The 26,445-nt window shown below is 33.9% G+C and overlaps 1 protein-coding gene across 11 annotated transcripts in view; it reads right to left on the bottom strand.

Moving 5' to 3' along the window:
• LOC150100053 (MAGUK scaffold protein DLG1-like) overlaps positions 1–26,445 on the bottom strand; it is a 741,341-nt gene that overhangs the window by 189,983 nt on the left and 524,913 nt on the right. For 10 of the 11 annotated variants that reach the window (XR_016549250.1, XM_090402768.1, XM_090402765.1 and 7 more), the window contains 2 exons: positions 26,206–26,247; positions 11,205–11,252 (listed from right to left, as the gene is read on the bottom strand). Coding sequence is in view for 10 of the 11 variants with exons in the window: in XM_090402768.1 (XP_090258894.1) it covers positions 11,205–11,252; positions 26,206–26,247 (90 nt within the window). In the remaining variant the exon portion in view is untranslated. Of the gene's footprint in view, positions 1–11,204; positions 11,253–16,867; positions 16,997–26,205; positions 26,248–26,445 lie in introns of those variants that run through there. The other variant, XM_090402774.1, reaches the window with a different exon arrangement.

The raw sequence follows: 26,445 nt of genomic DNA, 5'->3' as shown, positions 1-26,445 counted from the left end.
CTGCATGCACGCACACACACACATCATTACTAATCCATCGATTTTTGGTGAAACATGAAACAATGGTCATTCCACACCTTGCTTACTCGCCTGACCTTGCACCAGCACACTTTTTTTTATTCCTCTAATTGAAAGGTTGATGTTTTGATAAATTGCCACTATAAAGGGAGAAAAAAAATGCTATTGGAACTGTGCAGTATCCTGAAAGAAGCTTTCCAGAAATGTTTCAAAGGATGGAAGAAATGCTGGAAGCAGTGTATATAATACACTGTGCAGAATCAAGAGAAGCGGCAGCTAAACTGGAAAGTTGGAGGAAAGTACTGGAAGAGAGAGGTATGAGACTGAGCAGAAGTAAGACAGAGTATATGTTGCAATGTGGATGGCAACCAGGAGACAGATCTAGAGCTGGAAGGAGATGTCATCAGGAAGGTAAGTGACTTTAGATACTTAGGTTCAATAATGAAAGAGGATGGTGAGCCTGAGCAGGAAGCGGGATGTAGGATACAAGCAGAATGGAAGAACTGGAGATAGAGATGGCAGTAGAGGATGCCAATCAATCTAAAAGGCAAAATTTACAGGACAGTAGTGAGACCAGCGATGAAGTATGCTATGGATACTGTGGCCCTGAGGAAAAATAACATCAGCAGGATGGAGGTAGCAGAGATGAGAATGCTTAGGTGGATGTGCGGTGTGTGACCAGAAAGGATCGTCTGAGAAATGACTATGTAAGGGGAACGGTGAAAGTTACGAACTTAGGAGCAAAGATACAGGAGGCGAGATTGAGATGGTTTGGTCATGTGATGAGGAGGGAGGAAGAGTATGTGGGTAGAAAGGTCATGCAGATGGATGTGCAGGGGAGGAGGAAACGCGAACGGCCAAAGAAAAGATGGAGGGAGATGGTGGTGGAGGACTTGAGGATGAAGAACTTGGATGTGGCTACAGCCCAAGACACGAGGTTGTGGAGGAGACTCACCACAAACAGCAACCCCTACTTAAGTGGGAAAAGCTGCAGAAGAAGTGTACATAATGTGGAGAAGAGTGTTTTGAAGGCAACAAGGTTGAATAGCTTCTAAGTTAGATAGGAAAAATTTTAATTAAAAAGTTTAGCAATTTCCTGAACAAACCCTGTATCATACATAAGTACCATAAGTGTGCTGATGGTCATATAATCCAGTTTCCAGTGATTTAGAAAGCAAACATGCAATCTTTTCAAGTCACTAGAGGCCCATATAAGAAAGGTGGTGATTGTGATAGTGGTGATCTAACCTCAGGAAATGAAAGTCATCTACCACCTAATGTTTTTGTGTGTTAAAGCAGTGCTTCCCAAACTTCTGGATGTCATGGCCCCCCTTTGGAAAAATTAAAATATTTCACGGCCCCCCTCGAAAAAAAATCGCAATATAGACATATTATAATATTTATTGTATTTATATTCAATACAGTACACAAAGCGAACATTGCAAAAATCAAATATAAATATTACATTTTTAGCATCTTACAATACACATTTGACATGGCACATTATCTCATTTTTATATAGATATATTGTTATTGTACATTTGCAGTATAAGCACATGAAACGAAAAGATTAGTAATAAAGAAATAATTAAAAACATAAAAGAAGTTTAATAACAATTTAATGTGATGGATGTGTTTTAATACTGCTACACCAATATCAGGTGTAGCAGTATTAAAACTGAAATATTTGAAATATTTGAAACTGCAATTCTTAGATTTCTGCTTTGAAATGAAACTTATATGAATAAGCATATATTTACTAATATTCATTAAGTGCCGAAATACGCAGGAAACAAAATTTGTGAACCCGCGCCAATGTGTGATTTTTTCCATTAAAATATAAAAAATAACAAAAAAGAAATAATAAATAATAAAAATTAAATACATTTCTTTTAAGATAAAAAAATCTACTTAGTCTTAAAAGATTTTAAATTTGTTTTCATTATTTCACGGCCCTCCAAGGGGACTATGGCCCACAGTTTGGGAAGCACTGTGTTAAAGGATGTTTAAAGTCTTTAATTAGATGATTTTTGTAACTCAGAGTGATATTACTTTGCTTCCCAGAGGGTTAAATTTCCTGAAGAAAATATTATGTTTAGCCTCTTAAGTAGGGTTTCTGTATTATCTGGATTATTTACTCCTTAATTCATCCAGGGTGAAATGTACACGTTTACAAGCATTTGGGGGTAGGATTTGCACATTAAAAAAACACTGAATTAACATTTATTTTCAACATCTTTATCCCATAAATTTAATAAATTCTTCTTCTTCTTATCATGGAATATAGGCCATGTGGCCTGTTCCGGTCTCATGCCATCTCTTTCTTGGTCTTCCAATTCTTCTTTTTCCACTTATTTTGTATCTGTATAATATTTTTGGTAGTCTGCTGTTGTCCATTCGATTTAAATGTTCTAGCCATTTTTGTTTATACTGTCTTATGTAGTAATTAATTGGTTTGATTTTTAGGGATTGTAAGATTTCTTCATTTGTTTTGTGGTCCCACTTGGTATATCCAGCTGTTTTTCTGAGGAACTCCATTTCTGCTGTTTGAATTCGTTTTTCATCTTTCCTTTTCATGGTCCATGTTTCGCTTCCGTATAGTAGAGTTGGTTTTGACAAGACATTATATAGTCTGATTCTAGTGTGTTTTTGTACCAGGGATGGCTTAAATATACTATTTATTATGCCATTTACTTTGACAAAGTTTGATATTTTAGTGTCTATGTCTTTTTCTTCTTCGTATGATAGATCACATCCCAAGTATCTGAAAGTGTTTACTTGTTCTAGTATTGTATTATCTATCACTATTTTACTTCTTATTGGGTTTTCTCCTTTGAATGCCATTATTTTTGTTTTTTCTTTGGATATTGTCATATTATATTGCTTTGAGATATCATTTAATGATTTTAATGATCTTTGTAAGTCATCTTCTGATGTAGCTAATACTATTTGATCATCTGCAAATAGTAGTGTATCTATCTTCATTTGCGGGGTCATTTGTATACCAAATGGGTTATGCTGTTTCCAGATTGTTAATATTTCATTTATATATATATTGAAAAGCAGAGGTGAGAGGGCACATCCTTGTCGTACTCCTCTTGATATATCTTTCCATTGTGAGGTGTGTTCTAATTTAACTGCTATTTTATTTCCTGTATATATTTCTTGAATAGATTGTAAAAGTTGGTTTGGTATGTTTAAATTGGTTAATATTTTAAACAATTTTTGTCGACTAATTTTGTGAAATGCTTTTTCATAATCAATAAACGCCATGTGTTTCTTTTTGAAATTCTCTTCTCTTTTCTATTAATAATTTTAAAGTAAAAATTGGATCTATGCAGGATCGGCCTTTTCGGAAGCCATTTTGTTCTTCTAGTAATTTGTTTTCTACAATGCTGCTTAGTTTCTCTTTTAATATTCCTGCATATATTTTATATCCTGTATTCAGCAGGCTAATTCCCCTATAATTATTGCAATTGTCTTTATTTCCTTTTTTTATAGATTGGGATGACCAGTGCTTTTTTCCAAGAGTTAGGGGTTTTTCCGGACATCCAAACCATATTAAAAAATTTCAAAAGTCTTTCATTAAATTTTTCACCTGCATTTTTGTATAGTTCTATATTTATATTGTCTTCTCCTGGCGTTTTCCTATTTTTCATCTTCTTTATTATATTTTTCAGTTCTAACATTGTGATATTTTCTATTAGGTCATTCTTTGTCTTATAAAATTTTAATTCATTGTTCTCATCTGTCCAGAGATTTTGGAAATAGGTCACCCATTTTTCTAAATCTATTGTTTGTATTTTTATCTTTTCTTTTATTTCTTTATTCATGTATTTTTTTACTTTATAGGTTTTGGGTTGTGGCTTAAATAAATCCTTTTCTAGTTCTGTTACGAAATTGTTCCATCTTTCTCTATGTTTTTTCCTTACTTCTCGTTTTGCAATTGCACTATTTCTTTTATACTCTATTTCTGCTTCTATTGTTTTGGAATTTAGCCATTTCTGGTAACTGTCCTTTTTGGTTTTTATTATATTTTCTATTTCTTTGTTCCAGTCTCGTAGTCCTCTTTTTCTAATCCATTTGTGCTTTATTCCTAAGGTTTCTGTTGCTGCTTTTGTGAGAATCTGTTTCAAATTTTCCCATTCATCTTCTATGTCACTTGATTCATGTGTGGTTTCTGTTTTTAAGTTTGTGCATTTTTGATATTGTAGTCTAACTTGAGGATCCTGTAATGAAGAAATTTTGTAGCTTGGCTGGTAAGAATTTTCAATTCTATGTGTTTTTAGCCACTTTGGTTTAAAACGAATTTTTGCTGATACCATATAATGATCAGAGTTTAATTCAAAGCCTCGATATGCTCTTACATCTAAAATTAACTCCGCTAATTTAAAATTTGTGATAACATAGTCAATTACTGATTTGTATCCTCTGGCTGACCAAGTATACTTATGTATTTCCTTGTGTTTAAACATTGAATTCATTATTCTCATATTATTATAAATGACAAAATAGCGCAATCTGCGACCATTTTGATTACATGTATCTTCGCCAAATTTACCTATGTTTGTTTTGTATTTTTTGTTTCCTATTCTGGCATTTAAATCTCCTGCTAGCAGTAAATAGTCAGTTTTGTTTGTTTTATCTATGGCATTCTGTAATTCTTTATAAAATATATTACTGTCTTCTTCTTTTCCCTCTTCTGGTGCATATGCACCAATTATTGTTATGTGGCCTCTTAATGTCTTGAGTCTAATTTCTATTAGTCTTTCATTCAAATAGTTGTAATATACAATATTGTTCTTTAGGGATTTATGTACCATAATCATTATACCTGCTTTTGCTCTTTCTTCTTTTTTTACCCCACTGTAGATTTGTATATAGTTGTTTATTTCTTTTGTACCTTTTTGTTTTTTCTTTGTTTCTGTTACTATACATATCTTTATGTTAGCTTGGTTTAGTTGTTTATCAAGTTCTTCTTCTTTGTGTGCAATGCTTCTCACATTCCATGTTGCAATCTTCATTATGTGTTCCTTTTTCCAATTTCATTTACCGTTTCCTGGGTTGTGGTCTTTTCCCTGACAGTCTGTCTGGCTTTTCTTTGCATGAAACTTGAAAGTATTTTGAATTTCCCCAGGGCAGGTTACTAACCTGTCGCTGGGTAAGTCCAGTGGTAGGGCTGCTACCTAATGCCTCTGGACAGGCAGATCTAACAGCATTTACTCTGTTAGGGTGTTAAGGTTATACCGCCCATACTCGGTCGCCAGTGCCTCGTTTGTACTTTTAGAACAGGATGGACCACAGGAAGGTGAGGTGGACATTTGAGTGGGAGAGGCTATGTATTGCGCTTCATAGGAATGTTCTTTTTATGATGAAAAAACCCAAAACATTAAAGGATGCTCAGTGAATTTCCGATTTTATGACCATATGACACAAAGAAGCATAAAATACTTTATTCACTGTAGAAATATCTGCTAGTTTCATGTACCAACAGGTACACTTTGGTAGGAGATTATTTATCTTACAGAAAAAAAAAAGTAAACATCACATTAAACAATGAAAGAATACAATGGATGAAAAATTAAAACTGCTTTTTTTTTTCCGAGGGCCCGGTCCCAACAAATTTACTCGTAAATACCTATCCAAATTTTTTTAAAGTTCATACATTAACATAAGTATTAATAATTAATTATGGCATAATCATAAAGAGTATTAGTACACTTATGTATACGGTGTGGCATGTTGACAAATATAAATTACATTTAAATTAGTTATCAATCACTGGACTAATGAAATGTTGTAGCATGTCGTAGTTTATTCAGGCAAACATCATTAAATTAATTTGTGCTGATTTTCATTTACATTTCCCATTCTGATCACGAAATATATTTATAATATTATTATAGGTACCTACGAGTGAATGCAGACTTTTTCTCCTCTGTGCTGGTAGTTTTCCCCTCCTTTTGTACATCCCGGAGATCTTTGTAGGCTTCAGGTGGATGACTCACTATCTGTTCCGTCACAAACACCTTCAATAAGAGATTTCTCAATACCAAAATTAAACAAAGTGCCTTGTCTCTTATTCACATCAGATTTTAACTCTGTATTCCTATTACTTTTAAAAAAATCACGGCACTCCAGTTTCAGAACAAGCACTTACACACTGCAATACAAACTTGCAAAGAAATTATTCAGTAGTAATAGATTTGAGAACCAGATACAGACTACCTTGATCTTCAATTTCAGTGGAAAAATTTGCTGCTTGGTCACTGACGTTTGCTACACAGATGTCATTTCCTTCAGTTTTGAGAACAGAAGATATGACACCAATTGTTGTAATGGGCTTGCAGGCAATTTTTATGACCCGTCATAAACAGCAGCATTCCCTCTCCCAAATGTTGAAAGGCTTTCGATGCATGAAAATTAACGATACACAGATGTTATTAGGTGTTCTGGATCTGAGCTTTTCGACATACTCACGAATATTATCCTCCTCGGTATATTTTTACTATAAAATATTTATTCATGAAAAATGCTTAGAAAACTAAAATGACAAATTTCAGAACTTCTCGTGGAACACCTATTCACCTTCTGCGGAACACTAGTGTTCCGTGGAACACAGTTTGAGAAACCCTGATCTAAAATATGGCTTTCATTCCACTACATGTCAAGCATTTTAAATATGCTAAAAACAAAAGAGAACACAAGTTCAAATTTGCTTCTCACACAACTAATGACAACTATCCAATAATTTGACAAAAAAGAAAAAATGCAGCAAAAACTAAGGCTCAATCCTGCACCAGGTTGGTTTTCATTTATTTATTTATTTGGTTTTATTTCATTCATCAAAAATCTGCAGACATCTATAGACCTGAGCTTTGACACACAGTTGGTAATGTGACAGTAACAACTTGTGCAGCTGCATTCCCACATTCACTATTTAGTTTTAGTTTATAATTGATTTTTTTTTTTTTGCTTAATGTGATATGTTTGCCTTCTCTAGTTTTTTTTTTTTTTAATTTTTTTGCAACATAAGTTGACAAATGCACCTCATCAGGTGTATTTGTCAATAAACAAAACTAGTAGAGATTTCTACAGTGAATGAACTATTTCATGTCTCTTCATGTCATCTGTCATTAAATCAGATATTCAACAAATGCCTTCAAAACCACTGAAACTTCAAATTTCCATTGAAGGATGTATTTTTTTAAATATATCACACCTCCACACAAGAAAGAGTGAAAAACCTTCAGGAGTAGATGTGTGTGTGTGCACAAGACAGGATTAAGACAGTCAAGGATGTGGGTGTAACATTTAGGTCTGGGGAGGGGTGTAACATCAGTGATGATAGACGGGAGTGGGGGGAGGTAGAGAAGTCATATCCAAGAAGTGGAACTTGTGATAGAAATAGAAATGAGTTAGTGCATATGTTTACAAATGCTAGAAGTGTTCAAAACAAGGGGAATGAAACTGTAGCATTGATAAAGTTCATTTTCTCAAAAATTGTTGGTATAAATGATACATGGTTGAATGAGGATGACATTCTGACAGGAATAGAGATGGAGGGATTATGTAGTTTTTTTTGTGAAGACAAACAAGGCAAAAAGGGAGGAGGAGTACTATTAATGATAGCAGAAGAGTAGTCCCCATCTAGAGTGGAGATGCAAGGAGAAAAGCAGTATGGTGTGAAATGGAGGTAGACAGGATGAAATGTTTATTAGGGTGTCTATAAACCTGATCATGTAGAAGGCAGTGAGAAGAAAATGTTTAGGCAAATTGGTCTGGTTAATCATGATGCAGTGGCAGCCAGTGAAAATTTTAAGTGGGAGTGCTGCACATATACAAAATAAAATTTAAAAAAAAAAAATATTTTTTTCTAATCTGTAACCAATTTATTAATAAATAAATTTACATGTTAAAAAATATTTCACCCTCACCACTTACAAACACCAATAATAAAAATTTCATATCTCACAGAAATAACGAGAGCAAGCATATGATACACTGCCCAAAGAGCAGTGTCAAGCGTAAATGAATATCGACGAGTCTAGCTGCAATTGGCGCGATCATTCTTACACTGCATTAGATCGCAGTGCACTTGTTTTGTGTAACGATAATCGAAAAAAAAATATAATTCTTTTCATATTTTCAACAGTGACACTCGTCATAATTCAGCCTTGTATCTATAATAAATAAATAATTATATGTTATTTTAACAGAATAAAATAAGATTTGCAAAAAATAGTTCACCCTCACCACAAGCATGCACCAATAAAGAATAACTCGCGCATACACTGCCCAAAGAGCAGTGTCAGATTCACTAGTTACGTGCAATGGGAAGTGCAAACGAATATTGGTGAGTCTGGCTGCGAGTGGTTGAACGTGATATAACATGATAATTCTGACACTGCGTTAGATCGCAGTGCATTTGTTTCATAATCTAAAGCGTTAATCGAACAATTCCAATTATTAACTATTCAATCAATGTCAAAACATAAGCTGTAACTTTTAACATGTTGTAAGCATTGTTATTATTTATAAACACAAACAAAATTTAATTTTTTCTTTGGGGATGCTGCAGTGCTTATGTACGGGCCGCCACTGTCTTGATGGTTGATTTCAATTATGGTAATAAAGACTAGAATGAAGAGACTGCATCAGGAACCAAAGAGAATGAATTTCTTGAGTTTTTAAGGGACCAACACCTTAAACAGTATGTAACAGAGGCCACATGTGGATCGAGGGTCTTGGATTTGATTATCTCATCAGAAGATATTGTTATAAATAAAGTGTCACATCTTCCTCCAGTTGGTGAAAGTGACTATAAAGTGGGTCAGCACGGTTAGCCTAGTGGTTACAAGCTTCGCAACCATATGCCTGGGGAAGGAGTGTCCTAGGTTCGATTCCTGTCAATAACGTGAGGAGCTTAAGAATCTTCCTCAGCCATAGCCAAATTAGCTGGTTTTGGGAGTGGACAGCATGGTTTTTCCCCCCAGTTTATCCTGGGGTTTTTACTCCTGCAAAGCAGGCAAATTGCCCCCGTGAACACATGCTTTGACAGACATGGGATACTACGGGAATAAGAAGCAACCAACCTATTCCGCAGGATTATTGGTTATGGAAGCTTACGCGGCAAAATGTGTATGCCTGCGCAAAAGCGTAACATACGATGAGGACTACAAAGTAATCACTTGGGTGGCCATATCAGGACTTTTGTGAGAAAGAGTTATATGTGGAACTATAAGGTGGGTGATTATGTCAAACTGGTGATTAGTTTATGGAATTAACAATGCATATAAAGTATATTAATTAAAGGTAACTTTAATGAATAACTTCTATATTTCGTCAACGTCACGTTGCCATTTTCAGGAACATAAAGATATGGTATGTGCATGCAGGCACTAACAAAAGCAAATGAGGAAGAAAGCAAGAAACTAATAGTTAATCTTGCTTTCTTCCTCATATTCTTTTGTTAGTGCCTGCGTGCACATACCATATCTTTATGTTCCTGAAGATGGCAACGTGACGTTGCCGAAATATAGAAGTTATTCATTAAAGTTACCTTTAATTAATATACTTTATATGCGTTGTTAATTCGGTAAACTAATCACCAGTTATGTATGACCAACGTATAAGCCTTGCTACTAGAATTATGTCAAACTCAGCAGGTGGCTTGCAGCAATAACATGGAATGAGGAACTGGATGAGAAGGAAATCATTGCTGCTTGGTCTCTATTCAGGAACTATGGGGCAGAGGTAATGACTGAATGCATTCCAAAGGTCAAGAGATTAAATAAAGTAGGCAAAAAATGGATGGCTGAAGATGTGAAGCACATTTTGAAGAAAAAAGTCATTGTGGAGGCAGAACAAGATGAGCAGCAATAATCAGCAATTATAAAGGGCAAGCAAGAAAGGTGACTGACTTGTTTGGTAAGGATAGCAAAAAGTGTATGAGCAAATGAGGCTAAAAGAAATCCTAGGAGTCTTTTTGTTTGATATGTGGCCAGTAGAAGGAAGAATGATTATGGGAGGATGATGTTGGTCAGTGATAATGGGAGAAAGATAAACACTGAGGAGGACATAGTAGAGGTGTTTAATGAACAGTTCATTAAAGTATTCCGTCCTTATGATTGTAACATAATGCAGAATTTTGAGAGCAGCAGGAATTGGGGGAAAAACCAATGATGGTGAGTGAGCAGGAGGTATATTAGGTTATGAGAAGTAGAAGAAATGTTGTAGCTTTGTAAGATGAGCTAAATAGACTGTCTGAATGGGTGGGGTTATTTGCATTCTCCACTCAGGCAGTGCAACCTAATTAATCTGAAATTTGTTACTATTGTTAAAATGAGTAGCTTATAGAGATTATCTCTTCTTTCTTTCCAATGATTATTATTCTCCCCTTCATAACCATGATCCTCTGAGCTTTCTCTCTCTCATATATGTTTCCCAAATTTATGCAATATTGCCTAATACTCAAATATTTTCCATTTTTCTTATCTCCTACAAGTTCTGTCAATGTGATGGTCATCCCCTCTATATTTTGTCACAAAAGAGCTGTAGTCTTGTGTTTCTTCTCTTTACACCCGTGTGTCTGTCATAACTCTGCCCTAAACTTTCAACTTACCTCATGAAGGGATCAGTTTGTACAATTGCATAGTTCATATTACTCACTTTGTAAAAGTCTACAATACTAGGCATATATACATACAATATATACATACACACCCTTCCTAAAACATCCAGATTTTTCAATTCTAATTTTAGTAAACTGTTTTTATTTTTGCAACCTAAAAATGTTTAGTTTTATAGCATGTTGTTAATGAACAGTGAGATCAGTGATATGCCAGGGCATATCACAATTATTAATCTAAAGATAACTCCACTACAATATATTTCTGCTGTCCAGCATTTCTTTTTCCTTTTTTCAATTACTCTCAAATTCTTAATATTAATCAATGAATGCTTAGCATAAACCTTAGCAATAAACTATGTTATTTTACTTTATGTTTATTTCATGTCCAGATTGTGAAATATGATACTGTTTTAAAGATGTTCTGCATATGTGTGTGTATGTGAAAGGGGGAGAGGTTGTAATTTTGGCATGAATAAAATGTTAAAATCAAGAATAATTTTCAGAACTGCTAAAAGGATCAACTGTAAAAATGATTATTTAATATCAAACTTACTCTTTCAAGAACAATCTGGTCATATTCCCAGTCATCATCTCCATTGATCTACAATGAAACAGAGAAAATTATTTTTAAAAAAGTGCATAACAGACTGCAAGAAAGGAATAATAAGAGAATGAACAGAACTCTTAACCAAAGCTAGTTACAACAGATGCATAAAAAAAAGGAACCTCAGTAGTAGCAGAAAATCTATTTTATTTGTTTCTGTTGGTGAGCTGATATGTTACTAACATAACATATCAGTTCACCAAACCAACAACATGCTGTTAATTCAAATCCTACCAGTAGCATGGATGTTTGTCTTTGGACGGCATATGAATTTTATCACCCAGTGTGATCCCACTAATTGGAGGTCTAAATTCCTGAAAAAAGTTTCATATATCATATCTAGAATGGGGTTTCTGGATTGTCTAACCTTTAACCAACCTAGGGTATTAATATTAAGTAATCTACTATGTACTGATTTTTTTGCTTGGTCAAATTCTTGTTTTTTTTTTAAATGTTGAGCCCACACGCGCAAGAGGTTGGTTGATCAACCTATAGTACATTAGTACCATGAATGGGTGGTGAGTTGGGAAAGAAGGTACTTGTTCAGATTTGATTTGAATGACTGTATTCCCTGTGGAACACAACAAGGGGAAGACTGTTTCACAGCAGTTGCAGGGATGAAGGAGAAGAACTTGTTCTGTGGGTTTCAAGGTGCATTGTGAAGGGATGTTGAGCAGCAGCTGCATGTGTTCCAATGAGCTTAGTACTAAGTGGGGGAATTATTGATGCTATTTCAGATGAACATGGAAATATTTGTTGAATACAATTATTTGACAAAGTGGGGGGGGGAGAGTGAATTTGTAAGAGATGGGTCATTAATAAGTCTGATTGCTCTCCTCTGTATTGAGTTGAGCATTTTGGGGCCCCCACCCTATACGTGAGAGCAGTACTCAATGGTTGGGTAGATTTTGTGATTTGTATAAGGTTAGCAGCTGTTCAGGGGGTTAGAAGAGTGAGTACCCAGACTGCTTTTAACCCTTTACTGATATCTAATCATTAAAAGCTACATATTATGAAGTGTTTAAAATTAATGACCAATCAGTATATTCATGAAAAAAAGAAGTAGAAATAAAACAATTGCTATATATTTTTTGCCCCAAAATATTATTATTATTAAACCTCCATGGAGTGCAAAGACTCACTGTGGAGAGAGACCTAAACTATCCACACAATACTCATATCTACAGTATCTCTCCCTGAACTCACTGCAGACACAGAACACTCTGGCAACCAATTCCATTCATTCACCACTCTCCAGGCAAAAAAAAAAAAAAAAAAAAAAAAAAAAAAAAAAAAATCTAGTCCTCACACTTACTAATCACACTCATTCAATTTCCAGGGACAACCCCCTTGTTCTGTCTCCTCCAACCAAGTACTGAAATACTGTTTATACAGCAATCCTATTAAACCCGTTTAGTAACTTAAATATTTTTATCACATCACCCCTCTTTTCCACATGCCAACTAACTTTTGCGACCCACAAATCCTCAACTACCATCATAACAGCATTCCATAGGTGACTCATCATCTTGGTTGCTCGCCTCTGAATCCACTCCAACATTTCCTCATTCCCAAGAAACCCAGGTGATCAGACCTGAGCACAGTGATCTAGATGTGGCCATCTCAAGGTTTTATAAAGAAGAATGATTCTATTAAGATAACCAAGTAATGCCAAACTTCAACTCTATCTAAAAAGACCTCCCCCCCCTTTTCACAAATGCTTAGTATAACTTTACACTTTTCCACATTAAACTAGTATCCATTATCTTTTGATTACTCCGGATCGGAGATAGCTGATGAAAAATTTTCACTTGGTTATAAAGTGAATTATACTTGACAAGAAATTCTATTCTTGCTTAATTCTTTACCAGAGTGTAAGCAAAAAAAAAAAAAAAAAAATTCGATGTGAAGTATCTTCAAGACTAGGTTACTTATATAAAAGCTGCTGGCTTCACATCAGTAGCATTAGGGAGGAAGTGTGCTCTGCACTATGGGATACTGAGGCAATTGAAGCAATACTTGTATACAGAGACAACAGCATCTATATACAAGTAACTTAGCTATGAAGATACTTCACATATAAACTTTGTTTGCTTATATTTGAATAAAGGATTATCTTATACAGAGAGAGAAAGACCTGTGGAGTTTTCATAATTATAAAATCACTTGAGTACCACAATAAAAATTATTAATGTATAAATATTTTGTCTTACATATCATAAGATATCATCAGTATGAGCAAACAACAACAATAAGGAATCTGAACAAAAGAAACACTTGAGTGCATGCTTTACATTAGAATCCCTCTATACATGCAGTTGCATGTTCATTAATTTAAAAACATTACTGGACTGAAAATAATAATTATGAGGGTGGTCTGAAAAGTTCTCGGCCTCAACCATAGATGGCAACACTATCAGCAAGATTTTTTTTCCTAAGTTGGTACATCTGTCATAAGCATCCATGTGAAATTTCAAGTCATTCTATCAAGTAGTTTTTTATACAGCTGTCTGAAGCAAAAGTGTTGTCTGTATCCCTTGAAATCGATAAAATTCTTTGTAAAAGAAGGTTTGAGCCCAAAAGAAATTCATTTGAAGTTCATAAAAGTTTATGGGTACTCTTCTCCTTAGTTTTCAACAATTAAGAAATGGGCTGCCAAGTTCATGGCTCTACCAGCCTTGAAGATGATCCACGTGAAGGAGATGTCCAAAAAGTGTAACAACACCAGAAATCATTGATCAAGTGCACAATATGGTATTTGATGACTAGCAAGTCAAAGTGCATGAAACTGCTGAGACTATGCATTTCAAAAGAACGTTTAGGATATATTTTGCATGAAGAATTGCAAATGAAAAAGCTTTGCGCAAGATGGGTGCTGCACTTGCTCATAGCAGAATCAAAATGCACTTGCATGAAAATCTCTAAATAGTGCTTGGAGCATTTTATCAAGAATAAAACTGATTTTGTGCATCGATTTATTACTATGGATGAGACCTGGATTCACCATTACACACCAGAATCAGCATTCTGGTGTGCAATGGTGAAAAAATTGTTCAGCACCAAAGAAGACAAAGTCGGTTCTATCAGCAGGAAAGGTCATGTTTATTAATTATCTTGAAAAGGGTAAAACAAGAACCGGGGAATATTATTCCGATATTTTAACCTGACTAGACGAAAAAATTCATGAGAAAAGACCCAGTTTGCAGAAGAAAAAAATCATCTTTCATCAGGACATTGCACCTGCCCACAAAGGTGTTTTGGTAATGGGAAAATTAAGGAATCTGCACTATGAATTGTTGGAACATCCACCCTATTCCCCAGATTTGGCTCCCTCTGACTTCTGTGTCTTCCCAAAATTAAAACTCTTTCTCGCTGGTCAGCATTTTTCTTCAAATCAAGAGGTGACTGCAGCTGTAGAGGGGTATTTTGCAGATCTTACTGAGAACCACTACAGGGATGGGATAATGCTGCTGGAGCATTGGTGGAATAAATGTATTAGTCTTAAGGGAGATTATGTTGAAAAAAAAAAATTTGAAATTATAAATTCAAGAACTGGAAACTATGAAATAAACAGTTTTGCTAAATGGATCAACCCAAGAATAGCCCCCCACCCCCCACACACACACACCAAAATTATCAACTTCCTGTGCCTTACATAAAGGGCATGTCTGAACCAAGGTGGCAAAGATTATGAAGATACAAACTTACTGCTGCCTTCCAAACCCATCAACCAAATTCTTAATCAGTTGCCTTCTCCAAGGGCAAACTTTCATTAATTATTCTACTTGGTGTATACTAAGTACCATGTTTGTTCAATTGTCTTACTGCAGACAAACAGGAAGATCAATCAATAAATGTATTTCTGAACATCAAGACCATATCTGGCTAATCAAACTTCACAAGTCTGGCCTGACACAACACAGAATTAAAAACATTAGTCATGGGAGTCAATGGAAAAACACCAAACTATTATATAGTTCTATGTATAAATATTAACGTTTATTCAAAGAATGTGATGAAGTCCTGCATGAACTGAACTTTAATTGTAATGACTGCCTTACCATCCATCATGTTCGGAAAATTGTTATCTTCAACTGCATTAAACAAGTTCTACTTAATTTTAATTATTATTTTCAATCCAACAGTGTTTTTAACCTAATGAACATGCAATCACATATATAAAGGGATTCTAACATAACAAATGTGTTCTATTGTTTCTTTTGGTCAAATTCCTTTCTGCAGTTCTTTGTTCACAATGATGATGTTTTATGATATATAAGACGAAATATTTGAAGGGAAAAACTTTCCACAACTATCTCTGATCCAAATAATTTAACAACAAGGTGATATATCTTTTTACTACTTGTATATGGAAAATATATGACAGCTGCATTTATTCAATCTTGGTATTTTTCCAGATTGATTTAGCTCTTACTGATGAGATTGATTTAGCTCTTACATGCCATGAAAGAAATATGTTTTGCATCATGGGATACTAAGCACAATTGGTGTCAAGTCAACAGCCTCTATATACAGGTGGTCCCCCAGTCATGAAGATACTCCATGCACAAACTTTGTTTGCACTTGGATAAAGGATTAAACATGAAAATAATTTGTCAAGTATAATTTGCTTTGTAACTTAAGTGAAAAGCAAATTAAGGCAAAACTTACTACACATGAAAACACAAAATGCATCTCATTAGCAACAGTCTCCACAATTTATTAATAACAAAACATGGCAGATAGAGAACAAAGAGCCATCTTTGAGGAAGAGTATAGTGAGCAAGGAATACATTCTTCTTATGAACAGTGGATATATTTGCTTGAAGGAGGGTGTGCATTGAAGGCAAATGAGTTTAAGATGAAGTGTGCATTGTGTGAATTAAAACAGACTTCCTAAAAGAGTCTTAGTATTCCTATGGATGTATACTCAAATAACACTACTGCAATAAACATCTCTTAATCTTCTCAAAGGATTTACTACTTGGATAAAGTAGTAAATTATGACTTTCCGAATTCTGAATTTATGTAGAATGCAACAAAAATTGATGATCTGCAGGATGTAGTAAGGTTCATACTGAACTTTACACTGTACTACATTAATCTAATGATAAATGAAAACAATCACAAATTCATAGAAGGAAGCATATACCATATTAAATCATTTGAAGGAGTAGTGTACATAAAAATCGTAAAGTCTGTTTTTTATTTGTATTTTTTATTGATATATATATAAAGAATCATCAATCACTTTATTAAGTGCCTTGAATCATTACAACAGGTTTCAGACAGTCTAAGTTAGAAAATTCAAAGTCATTATTACCATTAACATCTCCCTTTTCCTTTACATTTATCTAATTCATTCATTTACAAACCACAATTCTCACATCCCTAATACTAGTAAGGTGCATATTTTATAATTTTTTTTTCTACTTTAATTTAGTATAACATAATATTGATTATTTTGCATAAAATAATTTGATACTGATTGCCAGAACATTAGAAGGCAAACAGTGTACAGGCTTTCCACTAATTCCACAAGTTTCTGAAAGCTTAAAAAAATGACTGAAAATCATCACAGCATGAGGTGAACAAACACTAATTGTACTTACTACATTAGAGCCATAGGCTGTATACATTACTGTTTCTTCCCATTGTGAAGGAGAAAACAGTAAACTTATCCACCTTTTCATCCTAAGCAACAGCACAAATGTATCATTTAACAGAAATACCTAACAAAAAACTGTTCAAGCACTTTTTATGATTATACTATGTACAGCACTCTGGTGAAAGATAAGGTTTAATCTATCTGTGGCATTTCATATATCAAGTACAAAGACAACTGACCAGTTAAGAGCCATCATGACTGATAGTTACTATAGTATTCAACTGATAAAATTTCAGTATGCAGTTGATGACTTACACAACAATTCACAGAAGGAAAAAACCACTTCAAAGCAATACAATCCTATTATCCTTCCCGATACAAGTTAACCACAGAGAAAAAGAATTTGGAACAGAAGATATAAGGGTATGCTGAAAAAAAGGTCAAGAGATTTCAAATATAGAGATCATATAAAAACATTAAGATTATAAACTGTTTATTTTCCTTTCCCTCCTCTCTCTCTCTCTGTATTTCACAACATATATTGGTCTTAGAGTTTTCATTCATTAACTTCATATAAAATATATAATAGCTCTTAAAGAATAAATTATTAATTTAAAAAAGTCTTAGCTAAAAATTTAAAAAAGTCACAAAATGTTTGGCAATGAAAGAAATCAATTTTAATCTTATATAGTTTTTTACCATTTTCTAAAAAAAGTTTACTCTATTTCAAGTCTCACTTTTTTATATATAATAACAAAACAACAGAATATAAGAATTAGACAACAGATTAGCTTATGAGAAAAAATTATTTAGTAAACAAAAATTTTAGAGCCAATTTCATGGTCATCCTCAGTGTACACTGGGAAACTTGGCAATGCATTCAAAAAATGAACAAGTAGAGAAGTGTGAAAAATGAAATGAATATTCATCTATAGTGCCATATGTCACCATATGGCAATATATAGATGAAGATGATAGAACTGAGTAGTTATAAGGATTATTTTATCATTTAACCAACTAACATTTAGAGTCCAATAAAGAATCCATAAGGCCTGTGCAGCTCAGTGGAAGTAACGCTTGCATCCTCTGCATTAGGCTGCCCAAAGAGAAACTTAAATTCAAGTCTAGTCACTGACTAGAGGAACTTTTTCTAAGCCTTTCTGGCATGGGAAAGTGGATTTTTTCCTCCCATAAACTCAAGAAAATCAACCATAGAACAGGACTTCTTTGCTCGTCTCTTCATTGGTGGCCACTTATAATTAGTGACAGTCATGGGCCAGCTATCTCTGACTGGCTACTGGTGGAGATTGAACTGCCCACTTCGGTCTCCCAAAGCTAGATAGGGTTATAGGACTCGCCTACTCCCTATAAGGGAATAAAAGGCGTGAGCTGATTTATTATTATTTTCATATAGTGTCCATAATAATCTGACTATTGGAATCTAAATGATAAATAATAACATAGTGATGTTTGCATAATATCACTATGTTATTATGGAGTCTGTGAGTCTCAAGGTGATACAGTTTTTGTCACCTGGATATTCCTTATTAGAGGTGTAAAAATGGCTTGAAAGTGTATTATGTCTGATCAGGAAAGTAGGTTTCCCACATTGTCTAACCTTTAGTTTATCCATGATAAGAATGTACTATAGGTTTACAGCTTTTCACAGATAGGATATGCATAAACAAATTACCCTTCACTTCAACTGATGAAATTTTTCATTACACTGAAAGTGGGAAGGGGACATCCATGGAAGTTAACTTTATGCATGGTTAAGAAAGGGGTGAGAGCTAGATGTTTTTTTCACAGAGCAGTGAGCGAGTGAAACAATTTGGCTGTTGAAGTAGTGAGTGGATCAAGTGTGAATGAGTTTAAGAGAAGATATGACATCTGGTGTGAGCGGATTTACAGCCTCCATCGATGAGTCCTGTACCATAAAACCAATTTATGGTATAGGACTATGTAATTGCACCTACACTTATCTGATCCTTTAATTATAAGAACAGCCATGCTTTCCTACTGTGATTAGATAAAAGGTAATTCACCATATTCTGGAAATGATCTGAGGCAATCACAAAAAAGGGTGATTCACAATTTCATTTCTCATGCAGATAACATTCATTATAAATAGTAAGTGAATCTAAAACTAATTTTGGCTTATGTGTTGTAGTTATTACATTTATTGTTATTTGTTATATAAAATTTAGTCCAGTGAGGGTTATATATAATTTGAATCTAGTTAAGGAAGAAAGCTATGATTACAATATTAGTAAAAATTTTCCATGCCGAAGTGAGTCCGAAGCTATATGGTGCGAGTGGATTCTAATATCAAATACATGGTGGGGTGTTGCTGAAGACCAAGTAGAGCAGTTGCTGGTGATGATGAAATAAATCATATAAACCTAATGGATACTAAACAATTATTATTGTGACTTTAACCAACTGGGAAGCAGTGAAATCTCATTCAAGAATGAGATTTCGCTGGTCAGCTTCAATGGCAGTGTAGCATCGCTGGAATAAATGTATTAGTCTTACGGGAGATCATGTTGAAAAATAAATATAATTTTGAAATTATAAATTCATTGTTAGGCCAAGAACATTTCAGACTACCCTCGTAGTTGCTGGCTACTATGAGAATTTTACTAGACCATTTTTCAGCTGGTTGCTGAGTCAGTCAATTTGATGAAGGCAAGTAGAGTTCTCTCTCCCCCTCCCCTCTAGAAACTTGGGTTTTTAATCCTACAACTCAGAAAACTCAACCTTATACTGCTTCACACAACAATTCTGTTTGGAAACATGAGATGAAGGTGAGTTAGCTAATCTCGTATAGAGGTAGATTTTTTTTTTTTTTTTTTTTTTTAATTTCCAGAAACTCTTATTTTTCATCCCATATTTCAATATTGCTGCAGCAACAGGCTCTAGTATTTTATTTTTGGCTTCTACTATAATAATTTAATTATAATCTGTTATAATTAAATCTGTTGTTTAGTAAAGCAGAATAAAAAACTACATAATGAAATCAAGCAAAGAAAATGAATGTCTTAGATGGAGCATAAGCCTTTTCCAGGAGTTGCTTTACTATGCAACTATAGGAAGCTCATTGTATAATGTATAATTTCAGTAACAGTCTCTTTATCAAAAATTTTGGTATATATATTATTATTATTATTGTGTGACACCTCCAAGGAGTCCAAAGACTCATCAAGGAAGGGTACTAACTCTACAACTGTTGGTGGAGACCAAGTTGTATGTTGACTTACATATCTGTGCATTAGAATGATATATTATAAAGAATTTTAAAGTAATTTATAGTTCAGATTGGAGGTACCCAGTCAAAACATGCTAATATGCACAATGAATATGGAAAGGATTATGTATTGTTGATTATTCATAATTGTATGTCATGGTATAAACACTAAGAGAGGACTTGCAATCATACTTGTTGTGAATGGAAGAGTGCTTCATAGCTAATGCTGATTCCAAAAATAGTCTCTCAGGCCTATAACAACTTCCTCCATCTAATCCTATGTGAAGGAGTATCCAGAGAATGGTCTGCCAATCCCAATTTGCCATACAGATGATCATGGATGTAATTTTTGTGTTCTTCAAGGCAGATGTTAACTGATCTACCAGGTGAAGATGGCAAAACAAGCAAGATATTTCTGTGTAATAACTAAAATAACTAAGATTCAGACAACAGCAATCAGGGAAATGAAGAAGAAGCAGATATAATATTCAACTCTAAACATGAGATGGCAGATAAAAGTAGAGTTAGGTGGCCATAGATTAAAACGGAAAATGAGAATTATTCCTGTCAATGGTTCAACATAAGATTCTAGGTATGGAAGGCAATAGGAAAAAGCGCAGAGATTAAAAGTGAACCACAGATTATAGTAAATCTTTTGAGAAAATTTGAAGGAAAGGGCAAAGCTAATAAAGTGGCATGAACACGTGGGACTTCTGTTCAGGACAGAGTAGTCACTACTAAAAGCATCCCAAACATAAATATGTGCAAATATTTGCATGGAAAGAAAACATGAGAAATAAGGAAAGTTGCATTATGTTATTGAAGATATCTTTGGACTAATTCTGGATATAGGCAATATGAATTAGGAAGGGTAAAAATGAATACCATATGGAAAAAAAAAATGCATAAACTTTTTAGTAAGTTTTTACTTGGTTATCAGGTAACTTAAAATAGACAAGAAATTATATTCCTGTTTTATACCTAGGTGTAAGAAAACAAAGATTTTGCATGAAGTATCTTCACAACCAGGATACTTGTATAGAGGCTTTTGTGAATGATGACTTGACATCAATTGCCTTACTATTCCATAACACTTCCTTTCAAGTATGTAGATTGCTATGCCTTATGGTCTGGTTCACTATCCAGCCCAGTATTGATCTTTACTGACTTCTCAATGGGAGCTAGATCCAGCAAGATGCTCATGCTAAATCAGTGTAGGAGTCAGCCATGCCATATACAAGTAATAAAATTGTGAACACCATATTTTTAAAATACATACTCTGGATCAGAGGTAGAAAGTTTTTTTGCTTGTTATCAAATAAATTAAAGCAGACAAGAAATTATATTATTGCTTTAAAGTTCAGCACGAAGTATCATCGTGACTATGCTGCTTGTATAGAGGCCGTTGACTTAAAATTAATTTCCTTAATATCCCATAATGCAAAGCACTCTTCCTTTCAGACAATATATGCTGCATTATGGGATACTAAGGAAATTAATGTGAAGTTATCAGTCTCTATATAATCATGAAGATACTGAATGAGAAAATTTTGTTTGCTTACACTTGGGTATACGATTAAAACAAGAATATAATTTGTCTATTTTAATTTATATGTATATTTTTTTTTTCATTCACTGATCTTCTCTTCTGTCTTAGGATCAATAGCATGTTACAGATAAGTAACTTGGCTTCTTATTCACCTGCTTACTTCTATTATGATCTGATATGCTGCAAATTGAGCAGGTTAGTTTGCTTGATTTGTGGGATGAAAATCCCTGTCAACACCATATGAAACCAGCTAACTTCACCTTTGGTTAAACAGCCTTGATAAAGGTTATCTACACATCTTAAAAAGATTTGAAACCAGGTATTGAATTTTGAATGAAAATATTTTAAGTAAGAAATATCTCATTCAGAATTTAACAAGAAAAAAAAATAACTAAAAGGAGAAATGCTTGTAAATAAGTAAAGATACTAATTTGTTTAAAGAATTATACCAATACAAATTTTGAAATATTAATTAAAGGTTATAACGCAAGAAGTTTCTCTATAAGATATATATTAGAGCATAGTAACAAAGGTTCAAAGTCCACTGACAACAACTTCGGATAAATTGTGTAGCCAACGGCAAATTGTTTACGTGTAAATGGTACGCGCACGGTGTTTTCCGGGAAGACGTGGCACGCGTGTGAAGTAGTCTAGGAAGATAGAAATGAAAATAGGAGCCGGGCGCAAAAAGAAAGTGTCAGGCAGAAAGGTTTGGTAGTGAAGAGGGCGCGAGAGATACGAGGTATAAAATGGGTTTGTCCCACATTTCAAAAGCCTCCAATCCTCTTACATCTTCTCTGCCTAGAATCCAGGTTTCACATCCATACAGTGCAATGCTCCATATCAATGTCTTTACTAATTTTTTTTTCAATTGTAGGTTGAGTTTTTCTGTTAAAATGCTTTTCATCTTAGAGAATTGGGCTTTTGCATTGTTTATTCTTGATCTTATGTCTTCTCTTGTTCTGCCATCTTCCTAAATATTTAAAGCTTTTCACTTGTTTTATTTGTTTCCCGCTGATGTCTATATGCTCTATATTGATAGGGATTTTGCCTGTAATAATGATTTTAGTCTTATCTGTGTTGATTTTCATTTTATATTTTTCAAGGTTATTATTTAGTAATTCTAGCATTGCTTTTAACGTTCTTCTGTTTTCTGCTACAAGGGCTATGTCATCAGCAAATCTTATACACATGACTTGCTCACCATTTATCTTTATGCCACTATTTATTTTATCTTTAGTTTCCTGAATGGCCTTTTCAATATATAAATTAAATAAAAGTGGTGAAAGTATACATCCTTGTCTTACTCCACTCCTTATATTTATTATTTTCTCCTTATCATTGATTTTAATCCGTCCATTTTGATTTTTGTAAATTTGATAAATTATTTTCGTATCCCTCAAATCTATGCTGATATTAGTTAGACAATTTAGGAGTATTTGCTGGTTTACTTTATCAAACGCTTTCTCTAAATCAAGGAAGTAAATGTAAGTATTTTGACTAAGGTCTAATCTTCTCTCTATTATTGTTCTTAAACAGAGTATTGCCTCTCTTGTTCCTTTATTCTTTCTGAATCCAAATTGGTCTTCATCCAATAGACAATCTATTTTTGAATAAATTCTATTTTGAATTATTTTTAGCAGAATTTTGCTAACATGTGGGATTAAAGCTATTGTTCTAAATTGGCTGCATTTGTTTGCATTATTCTTTTTTGGTATTGGTATAATGGTTGATTTCATAAACTCCTTTGGTATTTCTCCTCTATCATAGATTTGAGCTATTAATTGATAGAGTAAAGTTTTTGTCTTATCACCTAGATTTTGTAGCAGTTCTATAGGAATATTGTCTACACCTGGACTTTTTCCTTTACTCATTTCGGACAGTGCTTTATCAAATTCTTCTTGCATCAGACAGATGCCAGCATATGTCTGTAAATTGTATGTGTTCATCTGGTCTTGCAAAATGAAAACCCAGTTACTGGGAGGAGGGCAGAATAATCTAGTTCCTTTGCTCTAAGGCCACTTTTTTCTGATTGCTTCTCTAATAATTAGGAGGGCAATTTCACACCAGATAATAAAAATTATCTGCCATCATATCAGCTGTAGAATTCATATTAAAATTTTGTCATATTAGAAAGAGAACTTGATGTTAACAACATTGAAGAATGTGTGAGAGAGCTAACCAAAGGTAGTATGGTTACTTAAAATGAATTGGGGGCGTGGAAAATATTGGCAAAACATGTTTCATGTCAGAAAAAGACTAGGTGAATGGAAATGTAACATATAATAATATTGGAAACTTGAAAAATCATAGATTATACGATAGTTCAGTGATATCAATACCAAACGCTTCCCACAGAACTTAATGCTAAGCCACAGAAATTTATGTTTTAAATCATAGATTAATTTAAATGATAACTGTTGATATTATGCTAGTAATAACATAAACTAAGAACCTCCATGGCTCAGTCAGTACAGATGAAGCACTTTGGTCGGAAATACCTGGGTTCAATTCCTGTCAGTGATGTGAGGAACCTTTATCTAGTCTATAATAAATTTAGTTTAATCCTTTATCCAAGTGTGTGCAAACAAAGTTTGCACCTGAAATTATCTTCAGGACTGGGGTAAAGTGGTACAACACCAGGCAACTCCTTGCAAAGGTGGAGCAAGCTACCAACAATCCTATCTCAGTATCTCCCATAATGCAAAACACATATCCTTGTGGATATGTATAATGTTATGCATTAATACTGAGATAGGAGAAAGATACTGAGATAGGAGTGTTGGTAGCTTGCTCCACCTTTGCAAGGAGTTACCCGGTGTTGTACCACTTTACCCCAGTCCTGAAGATACTTTCAGGTGCAAACTTTGTTTGCACACACTTGGATAAAGGATTAAACTTTATCTAGTCTCTTTCGACTAAAGGTGGGTTAGCCAGTCCCATATGGAAGTAGAGGGTTTTTTCCTCCCAGAAACTTGGGTTTTTCATCCCTCAGAAAAGGCAAACTGGCCAGTAGAACACATGCAATTTACAGACAAGAATACTTAGAGGCATAGGGGTAACAGCCTTATCCCCATATTATGGTTAGGAAATCCAAGGATGCTTGGAAGGCTATGGGCACATAAGTGCTTGTTAAAGCCACTGATGAATGAATGATGAATGAAATAACGTAAACTTAATTATGTAATACTACCATATGATACTATGGCAGCATTACATGATTAAGTTTATATTACTATTAGTTACTATTAACTGTTATCATTTAAATTAATCCATGATTTATCAAGTGTGTTCTCAAAGATTACATTGGGAAATCGTGATATTAATATTATCCACTTCCATAAAAATATACAGTGCTAGTTGTGCAAATTAAATAATATATCATATGCACAGATTAAATAGGCAAATATAACATATAGTGGTAACATATAAATGTTACACATTCAAACAAACTAAATGCATGGTATTCAAAACAAGAATAAGTGAGCCAGTCATGTACCTATATATAAAAGATGAGTGAAAAATAGATATCTACAAATAAATTAAATTTCTAGGTATCCAGAGAAAATTTATTATACATCCAAGTAATCATCTATCCACCAGCATGAACTATGATATCACTAAATGCAAAACAAAATACTGGATGTGTTTGAGAAACGGAAAAATATCTTTAACAACAATACTACAATATGGGTTAGAAAAATCTATTCCTAGAACAGTCTATCTCCTTAGTTTGTTCGTTTCTGTCATATGATGTCTGGTGAACCTAACCAGTATCTTAAAACCTTCCCTAAGATATTTTTTAAATTAAATTATCAGAACTCAGTCCAGCATTATTAATTATATATATATGCTCTAAAAATAGTCTTTAGTACCATGGATTAAATATTATTATAATTACTACTGGAGACCTCCAGGGAGTTAGGACTCATTGAGGAAGGCCACACACCAGCTGTCATACTTTTTTTTTTAATTCATTCACACTATCTGCACTCATCACCTCCAAAGAAAAGTTATTCAAATCATGTACTGCTCCATGAGAGAAAAGCCAACTCCCATCCCTTCTTGACTGCATTCATTCTCAACTTCCATGCAAGCCTTCTCATCCCTTTCCCGCTATCCACAAAATGAAATATCCTTACCAAATGTTTGTAGGTCTCTATCTTGACACCACTTCTATCTTCTGTTTGCTAGTGTCTGAAGACCACACATTCTCAACCTGCCCTCATAATCTATACTCCCAATCTCAATATTATCTTGAACACTTCCTTTCACACTTTATCAGCATCACTTGGAATATTGTATGCCGACCAGATTTGCACAACAGTCCAGGTGTGGTTATATCAGGGTCTTGTAAGGAATGTTTATTTTGTTTGTTTAAGAACTGCAATTATCCTGTGAGTTGTATTTGCACTCTTTGTTATATGGCTCCTGAACTTCAACTTCTCATCTATTAAAACTCCAAATATAAATATCTATATTAATTTATGAAATGTTAATCAATAGGTTCATTTATTTTTTTGAAAAAAAAAACAAAAACACTTACATATCTGTCTGCTCCACCTCCTCCGAGTAATGGTGTCTGTGCCTAGAAGGAAAAAAAGGAAGGAATAATAAAATCTCAATAGTTTTAGTATCAATAAAATAATGATGAGTAATGAGATTCAGCTTTTTTACAAAAGAACGTGTATAAACAAAAATTTTAAATGCAGAATATTCAATTGGATAATTTTATTGATTGTCTGAGTTTTATTGATGTCTCAATAATATTACAATTTTATCAACC

Source organism: Typopeltis vanoorti, chromosome 13 (genome assembly GCF_054136105.1).
Source record: "Typopeltis vanoorti isolate ZY-2024b chromosome 13, IOZ_Tvanoo_1.0, whole genome shotgun sequence".
NCBI classification, from domain to species: domain Eukaryota; kingdom Metazoa; phylum Arthropoda; class Arachnida; order Uropygi; family Thelyphonidae; genus Typopeltis; species Typopeltis vanoorti.
Note: the sequence above shows the minus strand (reverse complement) of the source record. Positions and strands in the feature narration are given on the sequence as shown.